Source organism: Chamaea fasciata, unplaced genomic scaffold, assembly GCF_029207755.1.
Source record: "Chamaea fasciata isolate MVZ Bird 193981 ecotype frontalis unplaced genomic scaffold, bChaFas1.0.hap1 SCAF_13, whole genome shotgun sequence".
Classification (NCBI taxonomy): Eukaryota; Metazoa; Chordata; class Aves; order Passeriformes; family Sylviidae; genus Chamaea; species Chamaea fasciata.
Genome location: NW_027094098.1, coordinates 6,287,665 through 6,302,670, shown reverse-complemented (window position 1 = coordinate 6,302,670; position 15,006 = coordinate 6,287,665). Strand labels below are relative to the sequence as shown.

General features: G+C 54.7%; 2 protein-coding genes across 4 annotated transcripts in view; one reads left to right on the top strand and one right to left on the bottom strand.

Annotated features, from left to right (window-relative positions):
- Positions 1-743: 743 nt before the first annotated feature.
- PPM1M (protein phosphatase, Mg2+/Mn2+ dependent 1M) lies at positions 744-8,222 on the bottom strand. Of its 2 annotated transcripts, none has more exons than XM_066195616.1 (10): positions 8,205-8,222; positions 6,761-6,884; positions 5,903-6,157; positions 5,307-5,419; positions 4,259-4,343; positions 3,826-3,944; positions 3,348-3,411; positions 2,377-2,484; positions 2,034-2,182; positions 744-1,758 (listed from the first exon to the last, which is right to left on the bottom strand). In XM_066195616.1, the coding sequence occupies exons 1-10, from the start codon at positions 8,213-8,215 to the stop codon at positions 1,614-1,616; spliced, it is 1,173 nt and encodes a 390-aa protein (XP_066051713.1). In that variant the 5' UTR covers positions 8,216-8,222; the 3' UTR covers positions 744-1,613. The 2 variants fall into 2 exon arrangements, with proteins under 2 accessions (XP_066051713.1, XP_066051712.1); XM_066195615.1 differs by lacking the exon at positions 8,205-8,222 and adding an exon at positions 7,817-8,042.
- The window catches only part of TWF2 (twinfilin actin binding protein 2), a 26,628-nt gene continuing 19,760 nt past the window's right edge, over positions 8,139-15,006 (top strand). The window contains exon 1 of one of the 2 annotated variants that reach the window (XM_066195620.1): positions 8,139-8,220. In XM_066195620.1, the coding sequence (XP_066051717.1) occupies positions 8,196-8,220 (25 nt within the window). In that variant the 5' untranslated portion in view covers positions 8,139-8,195. Of the gene's footprint in view, positions 8,221-14,396; positions 14,802-15,006 lie in introns of those variants that run through there. The other variant, XM_066195619.1, reaches the window with a different exon arrangement.

Here is a 15,006-nt window from a genome sequence, read left to right as displayed (position 1 = left end):
GCTCTTGCTCAGCAAGAAGGTGAGAAAATAACTTACTGGATTTGAGTAACAGGAATCTTGGATCATTACAATTAATGTGTATAAATACGTTACAGCTACTGAAGGGAGGACAGCAGCCAGTATCATTACCATGGGTGAATCCTCATGTGCATTGTTTTCAAGTCAAACTTCAGAGGATGGGGGGAAAGTGAAGCTGGAGAGAAATGTTTTTTTATTCTATCCTTGCTTATACCATGAGCAGATAGCTGAGAAGGCTGCCCCATTCCTGGGGGGAATTCCCTCCCACTGCAGGAAATAATCTTTTGACACCAAACCCTTGCAGCAGTTCTGGTAAGGGGATGCTTCTGGTGACAAGCAAGGACAAATTAAAAGCAAAAACTGCCCTGTGATTTTCTGAGGCTGTTTTCGTCCAGCCCAGGTCTGTGTAAAATCCCCAGCAGGAATAACACCCCAGTAAGATGCATGGGAAAAAGACACAGTACTTGTACTTGGACTTCAATCCTTGCGGAACTTAAACACACACCGGGATTTGGCTGCTTCCCTGGGGAATCCTGGAACCTGTGTGATGAATAATGAAAACCAAAGTGGGGACTTAGGGAGATAGGAAGCTTGTCCAGACCTGAATTTTCCTGGCTAATAAACAGGTTGGGAAGCAGATCCTGAGAGTTTAAGACAACTCTGGCCTGTCTGCTGCAGTGTGTTTCTGCTGGAATAAGTGCTTGAGATTCAGCACTGCAGACAAATTGCAACAAACTGGTTTTATTTTACTTGGAGCTCTTCTACTGAATCAGCTGATGCACTGAAACACCTTGGTTCTCACCAGTGCTGCTACTACAAAACCTGCTTTGCTGTCAGAAATTACCTGAATAGAGAAAGTGTCAGCAAATGTGGATTAAGATTTGTTAGAAATCTGTACACTGTGTTACTAATACACTTCAGTGTTCTTAAATAAGAATAAGGCACATACCACAGGAGGCTTCTCTAGGCCAGGGTGAAGCTTCACCTGGCTACATCCTCTGGGTCTGAGGTGGTGCTGCCTACAAATGGCAACTGTCTCAAGAGGTCTGGGCTACTGCTCCAGCATTCCCATGCCACAGGCACGGCTGTGCCCAGTGCTGTCTTGGCAGCAGCTCCCAGGTTTTCAGCATATCTCACATTACAGCAAATGGATACGAGAGATGCTTTAGCTTATGCATCCAGTTCAGCTTAGTTCAAGTCTGATTAAAAGCCAGCTCTTCAGACTAGCTGGATCTCAATTGATTCTTATTGTTCAATATTAAAAAGGAAGAGGGATCAGTAGAAATATGGATTTGAGTGACTGTACCGCAAAGATCTTAAAAAAGTGCCCTTTGGCTTGCGTGGGCCCCTTTGCAGGTTCTCCTTGGTCCCACAATGAGAAAGGGGAAGGATTTGTTGCCCGCTGTGCTTCTCTTGCATGTTGTTAAGGAGCTAATCTTGTTCATCCTGTGCCAAGTGCTGGCTGTGCATTTCAGGTTCCACTGCAAATTGGTTTTGCTGGAAGAGAGCATACACGTGTGCAGCAGAAATCCTTCGGTCTCAGGCTGATGCTGAATGGCACCACAGTAAGGGAGCACAGTGTGTCATCCTGACAGTCAGTCCTCTTCCCTTTTGTGTAGTGGGATGACAAATACAGAGATGTCATCGTAGGACGCCTCGTGGCTGTCATCCAGCATCCACTGGTGGCCTCTCTTTTTTCCCCTTGCTCTGCATACCAAGAACTTGGCCAGTTCTGAAAACCTGTGGGTAGAAAAATGCAAGGCTTGGGCTAATATAGCAACTATTCCCCTTAAGTACAAAGTTGAGATGTAGTTTTATGTTGTCAAAAAAACAAGTTTTTTTAAGACATCAGCTTTATAATCATTACTTCAGGGTGGGGACAGATTAGCAGGCAGTTTCTAAAATCACAGGAAAGAGTGGTCATGCCAGAGCTGACCTGGAAGCAGTGGGATCTCAGCTTGCTTTAGGTCTGACCAGGTTCTTTGGAAGGGAAAACAAAGGCAAGCTGGTATTACCTTTGAGGATCTGTCCTGTTTTCTGCAAGGAAGCTCCTGACCACATGGGCCACCTCGTCATTGCACAGAACATCCCAAAGGCCATCAGTTGCCATGATGAGGACATCGTCTTCCTTAATGTCATGCAGAGCAAAGTCAAATACATTCACCTGGAAAGCAGAGGAGTAAATCTGTGACAATTCCTGCAATGTAACAGAGGGGTTAGGGGGATGAGATCTCCCCTGCAAGATGGGACCAGGGTGCGTGGAGAAATGCTAAGACCTGCCAAGTCTGTAAAAGATGCATCCTGCAGAGGAGCAGCTTGTTTAATTCCACCCTAAAATTCCCAGGTGCTGTGACTGACCTTAGGAATGCAGGAGAGGAAGGGTTTGACTTCAATGTTGGTGTCAATGACCTTGAGCTGATGATCCCCCAGGCCTCGAGAGACGGCCAGAGTCCCCAGCAGGCGAGCCTGGCCCCAAACAAAGCAAAACAGGATTGAAACGTTGGGGTGCGGTGCCTTTAAAGGCTGATGTATGGCTTGTCGTGACTGATCTATGTGTTGCTTTAGGATCTTTCTCCAGGCATCGTCCAGAACAGCCTCTGGAGACTTTGGAGATGGAGAAGTGATCAGAAGCAATGGCCTGATGGGAGTGTAGAAACAGCCTGACTGTGAACGGCTCCATGTGGCCCATGGTGTGCTCTGGGTAACGCTACAGACCTCAGGAAGCCCTTGGTGCCATCTGCTCTTGGTCTGACGTGGCAAAAAAGACAATTGGGTTGGTTTGGGGGGTGTCTGTCCTGGCAAAGGAGGTTCTGTACTGACTCAGTAATTGGGGTGGCATGTGGGTTGTAGTGCTGGGGGAGGTGATGGGACTTTGCTCAACCCCAGCAGGCAGAAGCTGGAGGGCTGCAGTCACTGCCTCTCCCTACCTCCTCCTTCCCTTTCCAGGCTCATTTCTCAGCCTTTCCTCGAGGAGGACAGTTTGTGGGAAAAGCACTAAAGCTAAAGGAGACAGTCCCAAGTAGGAGCTGATGAAGATCTCATCTGAATTGAATTCTTGTGTGCAAGGGAGATGAGGAAAGGGCAGGCTCCCTCAGGACTGCTGTCTGCTCTGCTGTACTCTGGAGGAGGCTGCTCCAGAGGGCTCTGGGTTACACCAGCCAGGCAGCAAAGGAAGCTGCTGTATCTGGGCTGTGGGACTGTGCTGTGCTGGAGAACACCAGAGCTCCAGGTCTGCTGTAGTGCCCCAGAGTGTGACATGAGTGACAGGGACACTGAGGACCCCCAGAAGACTTGCCTGTGCCTTCCCAGTGTGTAAAGCATTAAGCTACCTGCTTCCCGTGACCATGGACAAGAGGATACTTGAGGTCAGCTTTCTCCACCGTCTTGTAACCCCTGGAACAGAGAATTCACTGTTAATTTGGGGTTTGTCTGACTTTACAGTACAACCCAGCCAGAGCATTTTGACTCTGATTGAACCCTTGTGGTGTCCCCACGCACAGGCAGCTCACTGAGGATGAGGCAAGGTGATCCTCACTCCTGTTCCTCCCCAACCTGTACCTGCATCAGTGTGGGACTCCCTGCACCAGCCCCACTGCCATGGATACCAGAAGGACCATCCTGACTGTTTTCTAACCACCCTGTCAGGGCCATGGTCCTTTGGAGGGAGCTGCCCACAGCATCCTTCTCTACCATTGTGCTGCTGCTCTCAATAGCAGGATGTGCCCCTTCTCCCTTCACTTCCCCATTGGTGTGAGCAGGTAAAGCTGCCCTGTGCTGCAGCCTTGCCCTCAGGCAGAGGGGACTCACCAGCCCTCCATGAAGTAATCCCGGTACAGGACTTTCTGGCCCACATCATCTCCCTTCAGCCTCCGTGGAAACTCAAAGCGGGTGAATTCACCATCCAGGAGCTTGGGGAAGAGGAAAGCCTGGAGGAGGGAATGGAGGGGTGAGCATGGACAGGTTCTACTTCAGTGGAGTAGGCCAGCAGAGCTGCTTCTGCCTCAGGACTGGTACTCCCAGCAGCAGAATGGAGACCAGAACTGGGAAAGCGTGTTCGAGTGAGGACACATACTAAAGACTGTTGGCTGAATTTCTACCTCAGCCCTCCCTGGCTAGTGCCAGCTGACATGGCCACACAGTGGCCTTCAAGGAAAGCTGGAGGTCCTCTTGCTGCGAGCCCTCTCTGGCCCAGTGGGATGCTTGCAGCTGGATTGTCTGACGTGTGAAAGGAGTCACTCACCAAGTGCTGGATTCGCTGCCTCTCTGACTCAGGGGTGAACTCGCTGCTCATGGGCACAATGTTGTCCTTCAGGACAAGAATTGCCCTACAAGGGGGAAGAGGCAAAGCTCAGCTGTGCCAGAGAACAGCTGTGCACCCAAAACTGCTAAAAAATGCCACGGTATGTCAAATAACTCCATTGCAATTCCACTGTTGCAGCAGAGAACTGTGCTTGCGTGGTTTGACAGTGGTTGAGCTCATTGATAGAGGAATACGGAGGCCACAGCCAAGTCAGGGAAATCACCCTTCGCTTTTAAACACCTGCCAGGTTGAGCGTACTGCTGCATTACCACCCCAATGCTGTGTCTGGGCAGCTTTAGTCCCTTGAAATCCCCAAACTGTTCCAGAAGGCACAAGAGCTCCTTTCTTCCAACAGGTCCCATGCCAGGTGGGAGGTGGATGGCTGGGCTGCACATTTACTGTCTGTAGGATTAAATCACAGTTGTGGTTTAACCTGGCAGCTGAACACCACACAGGCACTCACTCACTCCCCCCCACCCAGTGGGGCAGATAACTGGGAAAAAGGAAAGTAAAATCTGTGGGTTAAGAGAAAGAAAGTTCATTAGGACAGGAATGGAGGGAAGATCATGAGAAAAGAATCAGAATATAGAAAATGAGTGATGCACAGTGCAGTTGCTCACCACCTGCTGACTGATGCCCAGCCACTTCCCCAGCAGTGGCCCCAGGCTACCTTTCCCCTCAGCTCACACACAGAGCATGGTGCTGTGTGGTCTGGAATGTGCCTTGGGTCACCTGGGGTCAGCTGTCCTAGCTGTGTACCCTCCCAGATTCTTGTGCCCCCAAACCTCCCTGCTGGTGGGGTGAGAAGCTGAAAAATCCCTGACTGTTTCTGGGCAGTGCTTGCACAACTTAAACATCAGTGGGTTTTCAACAGTGTTCTCTAGAACTCTGTCCCAGCTGAAACCAAGACAGTAAAGATGCTGGAAACAAACCTTGCTTAACTCTCAGCTCTCATCCTCAGCAACTTTCCCCATTTATTGTGACTCACCTGCTGTCCCCAGCATTGGCCACATACAGCTTTCCCTGGAAATAAAGGGCAGCCAGAGCAGTGCAACCTCCTGTCTGGTTCGTAGCTTCCATCTCCTGACCAATGACTTCATCCTGTTGGTTTCAAGTTTGGAGACTGGTGTGATCTGAGTTGCTGCTTTCTACACACACTCTCATCCCTCCCAGCAGAAATCCAGAACCAAAACTGACTGTGGATGGGCCACAGGAAGCCAGCAAAGTAACAGACAATGTTGCTTCTGTACAGCCTACACAGCTGCTGCTCCTGGACTGTGGATGCTTCAGGAGGATGATGGCGAGAGCTCATACTTGTACCTGCTGTATGAGTGTGACAATAGCCACCTTCCTGCCCTACAGAATTGTACAGAGCTACTGTAGCTTTGCTCTGGGTCAGCACTGCCAAGAAACAACTCTGAGCCAGGCCTTGGGGTCAGACTCAGCACATTTAGAAGTTTGGCCCAATGTCCCACCCTACTCAGTGAGCAGCAGAACTGCAGACCCTGCCCTTCCAGGGCTCAGGGAGGGACAGACTGTGGCTGCCTAGGCCAGCAGGACTGGTGCCCTGCACGGGGTACTCACACATTCCTGGAAGGCATTCTCCAGGGCTCCCACCACCAAGTCTGCTGCGTGGATGTGCTTCTCCTCCACGAACTGGGGGTCACTGTCACAAACGCAGCGTCCACTGAGGTGCATGGGGGGCTGGGCCTCAGTGATGCCTCCCACAATTTCCTCTAGCTTCTGCTTGATGCAGTAGTGCAAATAGTTGGAGGCGATGATGGCAGCGTCCGGGCCACCGTGGCCATCAAAGAGCGCCCAGTAGTGACCAGTCAGGAACTGCCATGAGGAAGAGGGACAAGACGGGCTGAAGAGGTTGTACAGGGGCAGGCTCATAGCCAGGATGCCACTGAAGGTGTTTTGCCTGACTTTTCCACCTCAGCTACCCTCCCCTGCCACTGGTAAATCTCCTGTGCAGCAAAAACTCCAGTGATGCCCATGTACTGCTCTGCCAGACCCATCATCTGAGCTCTGGATTTGCACCACACACCCTCACGTGCTGTGTTAGGGGAGATGGGGCTATTTCACGAGAAGTGAGGCAGAGTCTGGTGAGAGCATCCTGTGTGCCCAGCTCACACTGCTGCCCAAGTGACAGCAAGACACGCTGGCCCTTGAAAGCACATGGAGGACAGGAAAGGTGAGGGCACCAAGGGCTTGGGTGACCTCAAATGCTCTAAGTCGTGGGCCAAGGAAGTAGAAGTGGCATTTACAGACAGAGCTACATATTTGCCGGCCACAGGGTACACAGGTCCCCTAAACACATCCAAGGAAGGGTTTCAGCACGAGGTCACCAGGACTGATGGAGCAATCCCATTTCCTGAACCTGTGCCCTTGGGTGGCAGCAAAAGGCTGGCGTGAGCACAGCCTGCCTGGGGGCAGTACCTGCGTGGAGCACAGGATCAGCCATTCCTCGTCCTCCTCCAGGCCTGGCTCTCTCCTCCGGACAGAGATCTGACAGCAGGCTGCCTGGTCCTCATTGAACTCTGACTTCTCAGCATTGATAACCCTGCAAACACTCCAGGTAAGGTGTGGGGACACACTGCACATCTCCTGCTGTGCTGGTTGCTCTGCAACCCTGCACCTTGCCCCTCCTTTCCAACCCCATCCTCCCAGCTCCCTTTTCAAACTCAAGGATCTCTTTGCTGATGAGGGAGAAGGGGCACATCCTGCTGATGACTAAAATAGTAAGTCATTTATGTGCAGCAGGGAAAAGCCCAGCTGGGGACAGAGACCTGCACCCTGGCCTCAGGCAAGCCCTCATCAGCACCCCATACCGTGGCATTTCCTTGTTGACACAATGCATTGCAGAACCACCACCTTTGCTTTTCCTTCCAGCCTTGGTAATGTTTGTCCCTGAGTGGGTGTGTGCTCTCCTCGCATTTCACGCTGTGCCATCCCAACACCACGGGGTCATGATGTGGTCTGGCCAGGACATGGGGACAGCTCCTGGCTGGAGGTCTGCCTGATCCATCCCCTCTGCCATTTAAAACAGCAAACCAAGAGATTTCTAAAAAATGTGATCTTCCCCTTCCTTTGTTTTAGAGACGCTGTTAAGAGCGGCGCTGCCCTCGGGGCTGCCCCGGCCACTTGTCACAGCCCTGGTGCCGCCCTGGCAGGGACGGAGAGGGGCTGGAGGATTCACCGCCACGCCAAACCTCCTCTGGAGCAGAAAGCCGCTCTCCCCTCGCCCGCAGATGGTGCAGGAGGGCGAGCTGTGCCTGCGGGCGGCCACCCCGGGCAGGGGAGGCTGCGGGCGAGGGGCGCAGCAAGGGCAGGTGGGGTGCGACCAGCCCCGGCACCCCGCCAGGAGTCCCCTAAGCCCCTCCCCGCACCCCCCACACCCCCTAATCCTGCCCTATTCCCCGGTAGCAGCACCCCGGGAGCTCCCCTAACCCCGCCCGGGCCCCCGGGGCTCTCCCCGCTGCCGGCCCCACTCACTCGGCGTATCCCGCGCCCCAGGGCAGCGGCCGCTCGGGCCCGGCGCCCCGCACGGCCCGCCCGCCCCGCGGGGCCTCCTCGCCGCCGCCGGGCAGGAACTTGGGCCGGCGGTAGCGCAGGGCGGGGGGCGGCGGGCCCGGCCCGGCTGCCGGGGCTCCGCCGGGCCGCTCCGCGGGGCCGCCCCGCCGCCAGCGCCGCAGCCACTCGCCCGACATGGCGGGGCAGGTGCGGCTCCTCCCGGCCCCGGCCGCGGTCCCGCCCCGGGGCGGTGCGGAGCGGAGCGGCTCCGCGCTCCGGAACGGGCGGTGCTGCCTGCCCAGCCGTTTCCTGCCCGGGACGCGGCGGAGCCGAGCCGAGCGGAGCGGAGCCGAGCGGAGCCATGACTCACCAGACCGGCATCCACGGTGAGCGGCGCCCGCCGAGCGCTCGCGTCCCCCCGCCCCATCCCGGGCGCTGTCCCCGCCGCTCGGCCCCCGCCCCGGGCCGGGCTGCCCCGCCGCGCCCCCCGCCATCGGCACCCCCGGGGCCGCGCCCCGCGCATCCCCGGCCCCGCCGCGGCGGGCTGCGGGCGGTGTTGCGACAGCGGCGGCGGTGGGAGCGATAAGATGAAGCTTCCCGAAGGAGCCGGCAGATTTCCTGCGATTAGCGGGGGAGGGGGACCCTGAGTCAGGCTCGGAGCGTTTGGGTGCCGGGAGGAGGTGCGGGAGGGGGTCTGGCCCCGGGGTGCCGCCGGCGCGGGGCTCTCCCACACCCTTTGTCTGGGCTGATGCTCAGCACCCGCCGCGACGTGCTCGGACAGATGTGTCACGCACATCTGCCTGGCCGCAGCCCCGGCCACCTCTCCCTTCCCTGCGGGAGTGCTCGGCCCCGGCTGCTCCCCAGCCCAGGGAGCTGCGGAGAGCCCGAGCGAATTCCTGCTTCCCGATTTCTCCGCCCGCTCCACACAGGACCCAGCCAGCACCCCGACACGACGGCTTCTGCATTTCTGAGTGTGCTTGGTGCATGACTGACTGTGTGTCCTCACGGTGTTTCCCTCCTGCCCCCCGCCTTGCCAGCTCAATTAGCAATATTAATCAGGAGTAGAGGTGCTGCATAATTTATGTAACCGAATCAATATGCGAGCGGGGATGTGAGAGCAGCTGCCCCTGGAGCCGTGCTCTGTGCGGTCGGGTGTGAATTCAGCCCGCAGCGTATCCCGGGAGGGAGCTGGGACACTGGCCTCACAGCTCCCTCTGTTTAGCACCTTTGTGCCGGGGTGGGAATTTGTGCCTGCTGATCCTTCATGGCATGAGCATCCTTGTTCCTTCAGCATGGTCGAGAATATCCTTCCCCTCCAGTTGCTTTTGGAGGGGCTGTAGCTGAGAAGTGGCCAGCGATGATGCTTAGATGTTTCTCCTGCTTTTGCTCAGGAGAGCTGGTGCTTGTTGGTGGCGTTTGGGTTCAGGTTCATTGCTTCTGGCTTAGGCTGAGATCCTGAAGTTCAGGCTCTAATTAAATCTTCCTTGTTTTGTAAAAATATAACAACGATTTAAAAAGTTAAAAATCAGCAGGATGGACCCCTGCACCCACCTGAGCTCTGGGTGTGCTGGCCCCGCTCTGCAGAGCCGTCCGTGGGGTTTGGGCAGGCAGGGGCTGTTGCACTGTGTCCCTGGAGGCTGCTGCCTGTTGCTCACTGGCCATGCCCGGCTGCTCCTGTGCTGCTGGTGCTGTCCTTCCCGGCACCCTGCAGCTGCCGGGGAGGGAGATGTGCCAGCTTGGCTCTCTCCGAAAGCGCTGACCTTCGCTGACCTTGGTTGCCCGCTGCTTGGCAAACTGTGCCCGGTGCTGGGGGTCACCGTGGGGCAGCGGTGCCCGTGGGATGTGACGTGCCCTGTCAGCGTGAAAGGGGAAGGGACTGGACTTCCCCCAGGGAGCTGCAGCCGTGCAGAGTGGGGATGGACCTGATGACTCTGCCCTGGCAGCAGATTTCTGGGCTGGGGTGGTGCAAAAACCTCCCTGTGGTTATGGAAAATAGCTTGTGTTGGGTGGTCTTGCTGTGGCAGCATCTTGGACATCTCTGGGTTCTCTCTCCGTGCCCTGCTGCACCGTCTGTCTTCCGGGAAGCTGCTGTTTCCTCTCTGAATGCAAATCTGCCCCTACAGCACCTGTGATGCACAACTCGGGTGCTCCAGGCATTAAGGGAACCACCCCCCGAGGTGGATTTGGGATATTTCAGTCTGCCCCACCCTGTCATGGTGATTGAATTATTCTGTTTGCTCAGCAAAGAGCAGATCCCACATTGAATGAGGAACAGCAATCCCACTGCTACTTTCAGCCCCTCTGCTGAGGTGCTGAGGTCTGTTGTTTGCTGAGGAGGAGGGATTATTCACCTCTTCCTGGTTTCTGGGGCCTTGTTTTCTTTGTGTGCACCCAGCATTTTCTGTTTTTTCATTCTCATTTCTCCCATATTTTCAGGAAGACATCTGCTCCCAGGGGAATTATGATCAGATTCCACGACTGGCTTAGGGGAGGTTGCAGACAAGCCGGTGAGGGATTTTGCTTGACACTGTGCTAGATCTGTGTGAGGCAGGATGAGGTGGTGGTGGGGAACCCCCGGAGCAGCCCCCTGCTGCGATACTCCCACGTCATCCCGGCTTTTGGGGAGAAACAGGTGGAAGGGAAGCGATGGCAGTGAGAGCTGGGGGGTCAGGGAGCGCAGTCAGACCTGAGCCTTTCATGCAGGGGCAAGAGGCTAATTGGGCTTTTTTTAGGTATCCCAGGCAGCTCTGTTGAAGGTGCTGGCGAGAAAAACAGGCTGCCATGGAGACTGCCAGGCTGGGGAGGCGGTTGGAAGCTGTCAAAGGGTGCTGTGGGCTTCCTGGGGCTGGAAACCTGCTTTTTAGCTACAGCTGGGAGGATTCGTTGAGTGTTTTTGCAGTCCCTGTTTTGCTCTGAGTGGCATTAGTTTGGAATAGCCTTTGCTGCCTGAGCTTAGAACCTTGGGAAGGCAGTGCTGAACCAGGGCTTTGATGCTGGTGGGAGGTCATCTGCTTTCAGTTGCTTCTGGTATCTCTTTCAAGACCACTGGATAGAGAGAAAAAGTCTTTTAGAGGGCATTTTTTCTATTTAAAAAGTAGAGAAATGAAATGCATTTTGTTTCTTCAACCCAAAAATAGAGTTTGGTACCAGTTCTTTCTGGGAGAGGCAGCAAGATCTGGAGATAGGGGAGGACCTTTGCTCCTGTCCGCAGCTGAGCTGCCACTTTGCCCCAGGTCTGGATTTTGCTTTGGGAACACATCTGGTAGGAATGAATGTTTGGTTCAGGAGAAGCATAACCGTGGCACACATGGGCAGGAATGCTGTCAGGGTAAAAAAATGCAGAGGGGTGAAAAAAGAGCTGTGAGGTGGGACCCAGGAGCTGCTGGGTCTGCAAAAGTCTTCATGGGAAGCAGGTGGCTTCCTGGCTCTCAAATGAGAAGAAAGAAGAACCTTCTCTGCCCATCACCACATCCTTAGCCTCTCTGCTCTGGCTGTACTGGGAGGCATCACTGGCTCCTGAGGCACCTGGATGCACAAATTTGGAGGGCAGCTTTGGAATGCTAGAGGCACCCCCTAACCAGAGACATGTCACAAGGTGCCATCAGTGAAGGAGAAGGAGATGGGATGGTTGGTTCATGGCCCCGTTTACTCATGGAGAACAGAGGGCCCTGGGCTGCTGCAAGGATATTTTTGAGGAACCAGACCCAGTCTCTTTTCTGGGGCCACCTTGGAGGTTGATGCCCACTGGGAGTATGGCCCATATCCAAGTGGAGGGCACGTCAGGATGGCCAGAGCGGCAGTGCTGGTGGAAGACCAGATAAACACTCTGAGACGTCAAACCCCTTGAAGTCAAGCACCTAAAGTGGATAGAGGAAATCCTTTGGAAAATGTGCAGTGAGAGACTGAATGCAGTGAGATCGTGGCCAGGGGTGCCTGCCCCCTCCAGTGCACAAACCAGTGCTCTGCTGGTGGCTTTACTGGTGGAGAAAAGGAACAGCAAGCAACAGCTTTTGCAGGCAAGGAAGGACCGACCATGTGTGCTGCATCACCACTCTGCCCCAGGATCCAACTGCAGGATCCATGGTGCCTGCAGGGTGAGTGCTGCCTACCCTGGAGCAAGGGAAGGGATGAGTAACTCCAATCCAAGGTGGCAAAGTGCAGACAAGTCCTGAGCACATGTGGAAAAGCAGGTGTTGAGAAGCAAACGTCTGGTGTCAGGCAGGTGGCTGAAAGTCTCTGGGCACTAAGAACCAGGAGCTGTCTGTGTGAAATCATGCAGGAATACAGTCTAGCCCCACAGAAAATGGGGAGGAAAAATTTGCTTGTCTCTTCTCATGCTCCCTTTTCCCCCCACCCCTCTCCCTTCTTTCTATTTTCTTCTGACATCTGTAGCTTTTTCCTCAGAAAAGATTCCCTGCAAGGACATATTTATTTTTTCCATGGTGAGAAATAAAATCCTCTTAGTGCTTAAACTGACCAACTGTATCCATCAGCAGAAAAGCTCTCTGCAGCAAGTGAGTTGCGCAGGCACTGCATAAAGGAGTTACACTGGGATAGACTGTAAAGAAGGAATTTTAGCAGCAGCAAAAGCTATTTTATGCCTGTTGCAGTTGTATCCTTTCCTGGATGCCCAGATCAGGAGCTGGGCAGAGCTGCCTGGGCAGGGAAAGTCTGGGTAATGCAAGTATAACCATGTTTTATTCATCACCATCTTGACTTCTGTCTGGCCAAGCATCCCTGGAACTTGGACAAGTTTTCCCTTGGTTTTGCTGGATTTTTGGGTGAGTTTCCCTGTTGCATCCAAGGCACGCTGTGCCCCAGGCAGTGAAAGGGAAGCAGCCACTTGCAGTGGCATCGAGTTGAAGATTATGTCCAGCGAATGAAAGATTGATGGCCGGAGGCTCGGGTTTCCCGCCGGGAGGGCAAGGTGACTTGATGCACTGAGAGAGGCATCTGTTTCAGGGAGCATGTATTATTGATCTGGGAGCTGGGCACTACCTGGGGGCGATGGGGAAGGGTCAAACAAGCAAAAACCTGTTGCTGCCCCAACAAGTGGGCGAGGGGCTGGAGGAGGGGACGGGCGGGGAAGGCGCTGTGGCTGTCGCCTCCATCCGCCGTGCTTCCCCGGGATTGCGCGGGCGGCTCCGCTGGCACCCCGGCATCCCCGGGGACAGAGTGCCCGTTGCTGTGGCTACGGCTGTCATCACTCCGGGCTCCTTGCAGCCCGGCTCTGCTCAGAGAAGCTAATTGGGGCTGTAAACAGCGGGAAAAGGCTCAGTTTGGGAACACTGTTCGGCAGGGTGGTACCCGCGAGCATCAGCATCATCGTTCAGCAGTTTAAACAAGAGCAAGTCTTCAAATTCTTCAAGCCCGGCACTGAAATCTCCGGGGGACTGATCCAAACGGGCGCATCCCAGCACAGGGCAGTCCTCTGGCTGCGAGCACCGTGTCTGTCAGTAGGTGCAAGGATCTGGCTGCCCTGCTGCTCCCTGAGCTGGGGGAACTCAGGCTTTGGTCTGCACCTTTTGGTCAGTGCTGCCAGAGGGGAGGCACCATCCTGCCCTCCCCGCACCAGCTCCAGTTCTCCTCTGGCTGTTTGCCTGCGGGGTCAGGGCCTCCTGAAGGCCACTGCTGGCCAGCTATCACCTCCCTGCCACACTGTGAGCTGCCTGGGTGCCCCGGTGTCATCAGCTGGCTCTGCTCAGCCCTCCATCCCAAATGGGTGGCAGATGCCACTGGGCTGGGAGGCTGTGTGGAACAGGGGGCCCTGGGACGTGCTGTTATCAGGCTTCTAAATGCAGGTTGCTCGTCAACAGGGGACAACTCATCTGCAGCCTACAAACAAGTGGGAGAGGGAGGTGCTGCAGGACTCAGTGGCTGAGTGGGTGGGTGGCTGAGGAGGCATGGGTGCGTGTGCCCACCAGGTCTGCCAGGAGGGTCGACAGCAGGGCTGCCTTGTAGAAAGGCCAGAAGGTTTCTCAGGTGCCACTGAGCTCAAGCTGCCTCAAAGCAGCAACATCCCGAGCAGCAACATCCATTTTTCAGGGCAGGGATAGAGTCATGGTGTCCTTCCCAGGGTTTGGTCACTTCAACATGAGATTTCCCAAATGCCGAGGTGGGTCTTGATGTTTCTGGCTGGAAAACCAGTACAAGCTGTTAATGAATTTTCTTCTCTTCCCTGGGCTGACCAGCTGCAGTTCCTTTGGTGGCTCCTGCACGTTGTGCCCTCTGGCACAGGTGCTGTTTGTGCTGTGCCTTGCTTCTTGCACGATGCTGAGCCTGGGTGTGCTGTTCCTGCTGTGCCTGCAGCCTTGTCAGCACCAGATAATATGGTCATGCTCTTGTTCATGCCTTCTCAAATGAGTTTGCCTGCAGCAGTGTGAAGTGACTAACCTGGACTTGGCTTGTGACTCACCCTCTCTTCTCTGGAGCTGCTGGACTCTGCCCTGTCTGGTCCTTTCCCCAGTTGCGACACATTGCTTCCTATTGAGTTTCATCCTATTTCTTTTTTTCTCAGCCCATTTCTCCAGTCTTCTGAGAGAACGGTGAATTTTTCTCCAGTGCACACTTGAATCTCCTCTAGCTTCCCACCTTACAGCTGCAGGAGGCACTGTTGCAGCTGCCAGAAGTGTTCATGGGAATGTGGATAAACCTGGAGCCACCAGAGGTGCCCAGGACACCTTGCTCGATCCCACCTCTGATTCCTCCCTGAGTGAGTTATCCATGCAGTTTGTGTCCGTGCCATGGAGGTTCACCACCACCATGTTCCCAAGCTGGCATCTGACACTTGGAGACACTTAAAAGCTGAGCTGAGACCCCTGAAGCCCACAGGTCTCTGGCTCTGCTGGAGGAAGCATGAGGCATGTCATGCATCTTGGCCTCAGTAGATCCTCACTGGCTGTAGCCCAGCTTGGATTTATTTCTGGATTATTTGTTTCAGGATTTTCCAGGAACCCATGCCTAGAGGGTGAGTTGGATGTGTGGGTCCCTTTCAGTCCTCTGCCCTGTTGCTCCCCCCTCTCCCCTGGTTTTTATGGTTTCCTCACACATGGGTTTTTCAGTTCTTGAGTTGTATCCTGGAGACTTCCTGGCAGGGGATGCCATGAGGCATCATCTCCAGGGTGAAGTCTCTTCTAGCTCTTCCTCTAGAGCCGACTGTGGACTTCTCTATT

Coding starts and splice junctions, on each gene's coding strand:
- PPM1M (XM_066195615.1), bottom strand. CDS start 8,031: ATGTCGGGCGAGTGGCTGCGGCGCTGGCGGCGGGGCGGCCCCGCGGAG. Junction 6,158..6,760: donor TGATCCTGTGCTCCACGCAG/GTACTGCCCCCA, acceptor TCCTCATGGCAG/TTCCTGACTGGTCACTACTG. Junction 3,412..3,825: donor GATTACTTCATGGAGGGCTG/GTGAGTCCCCTC, acceptor TCTCTGTTCCAG/GGGTTACAAGACGGTGGAGA.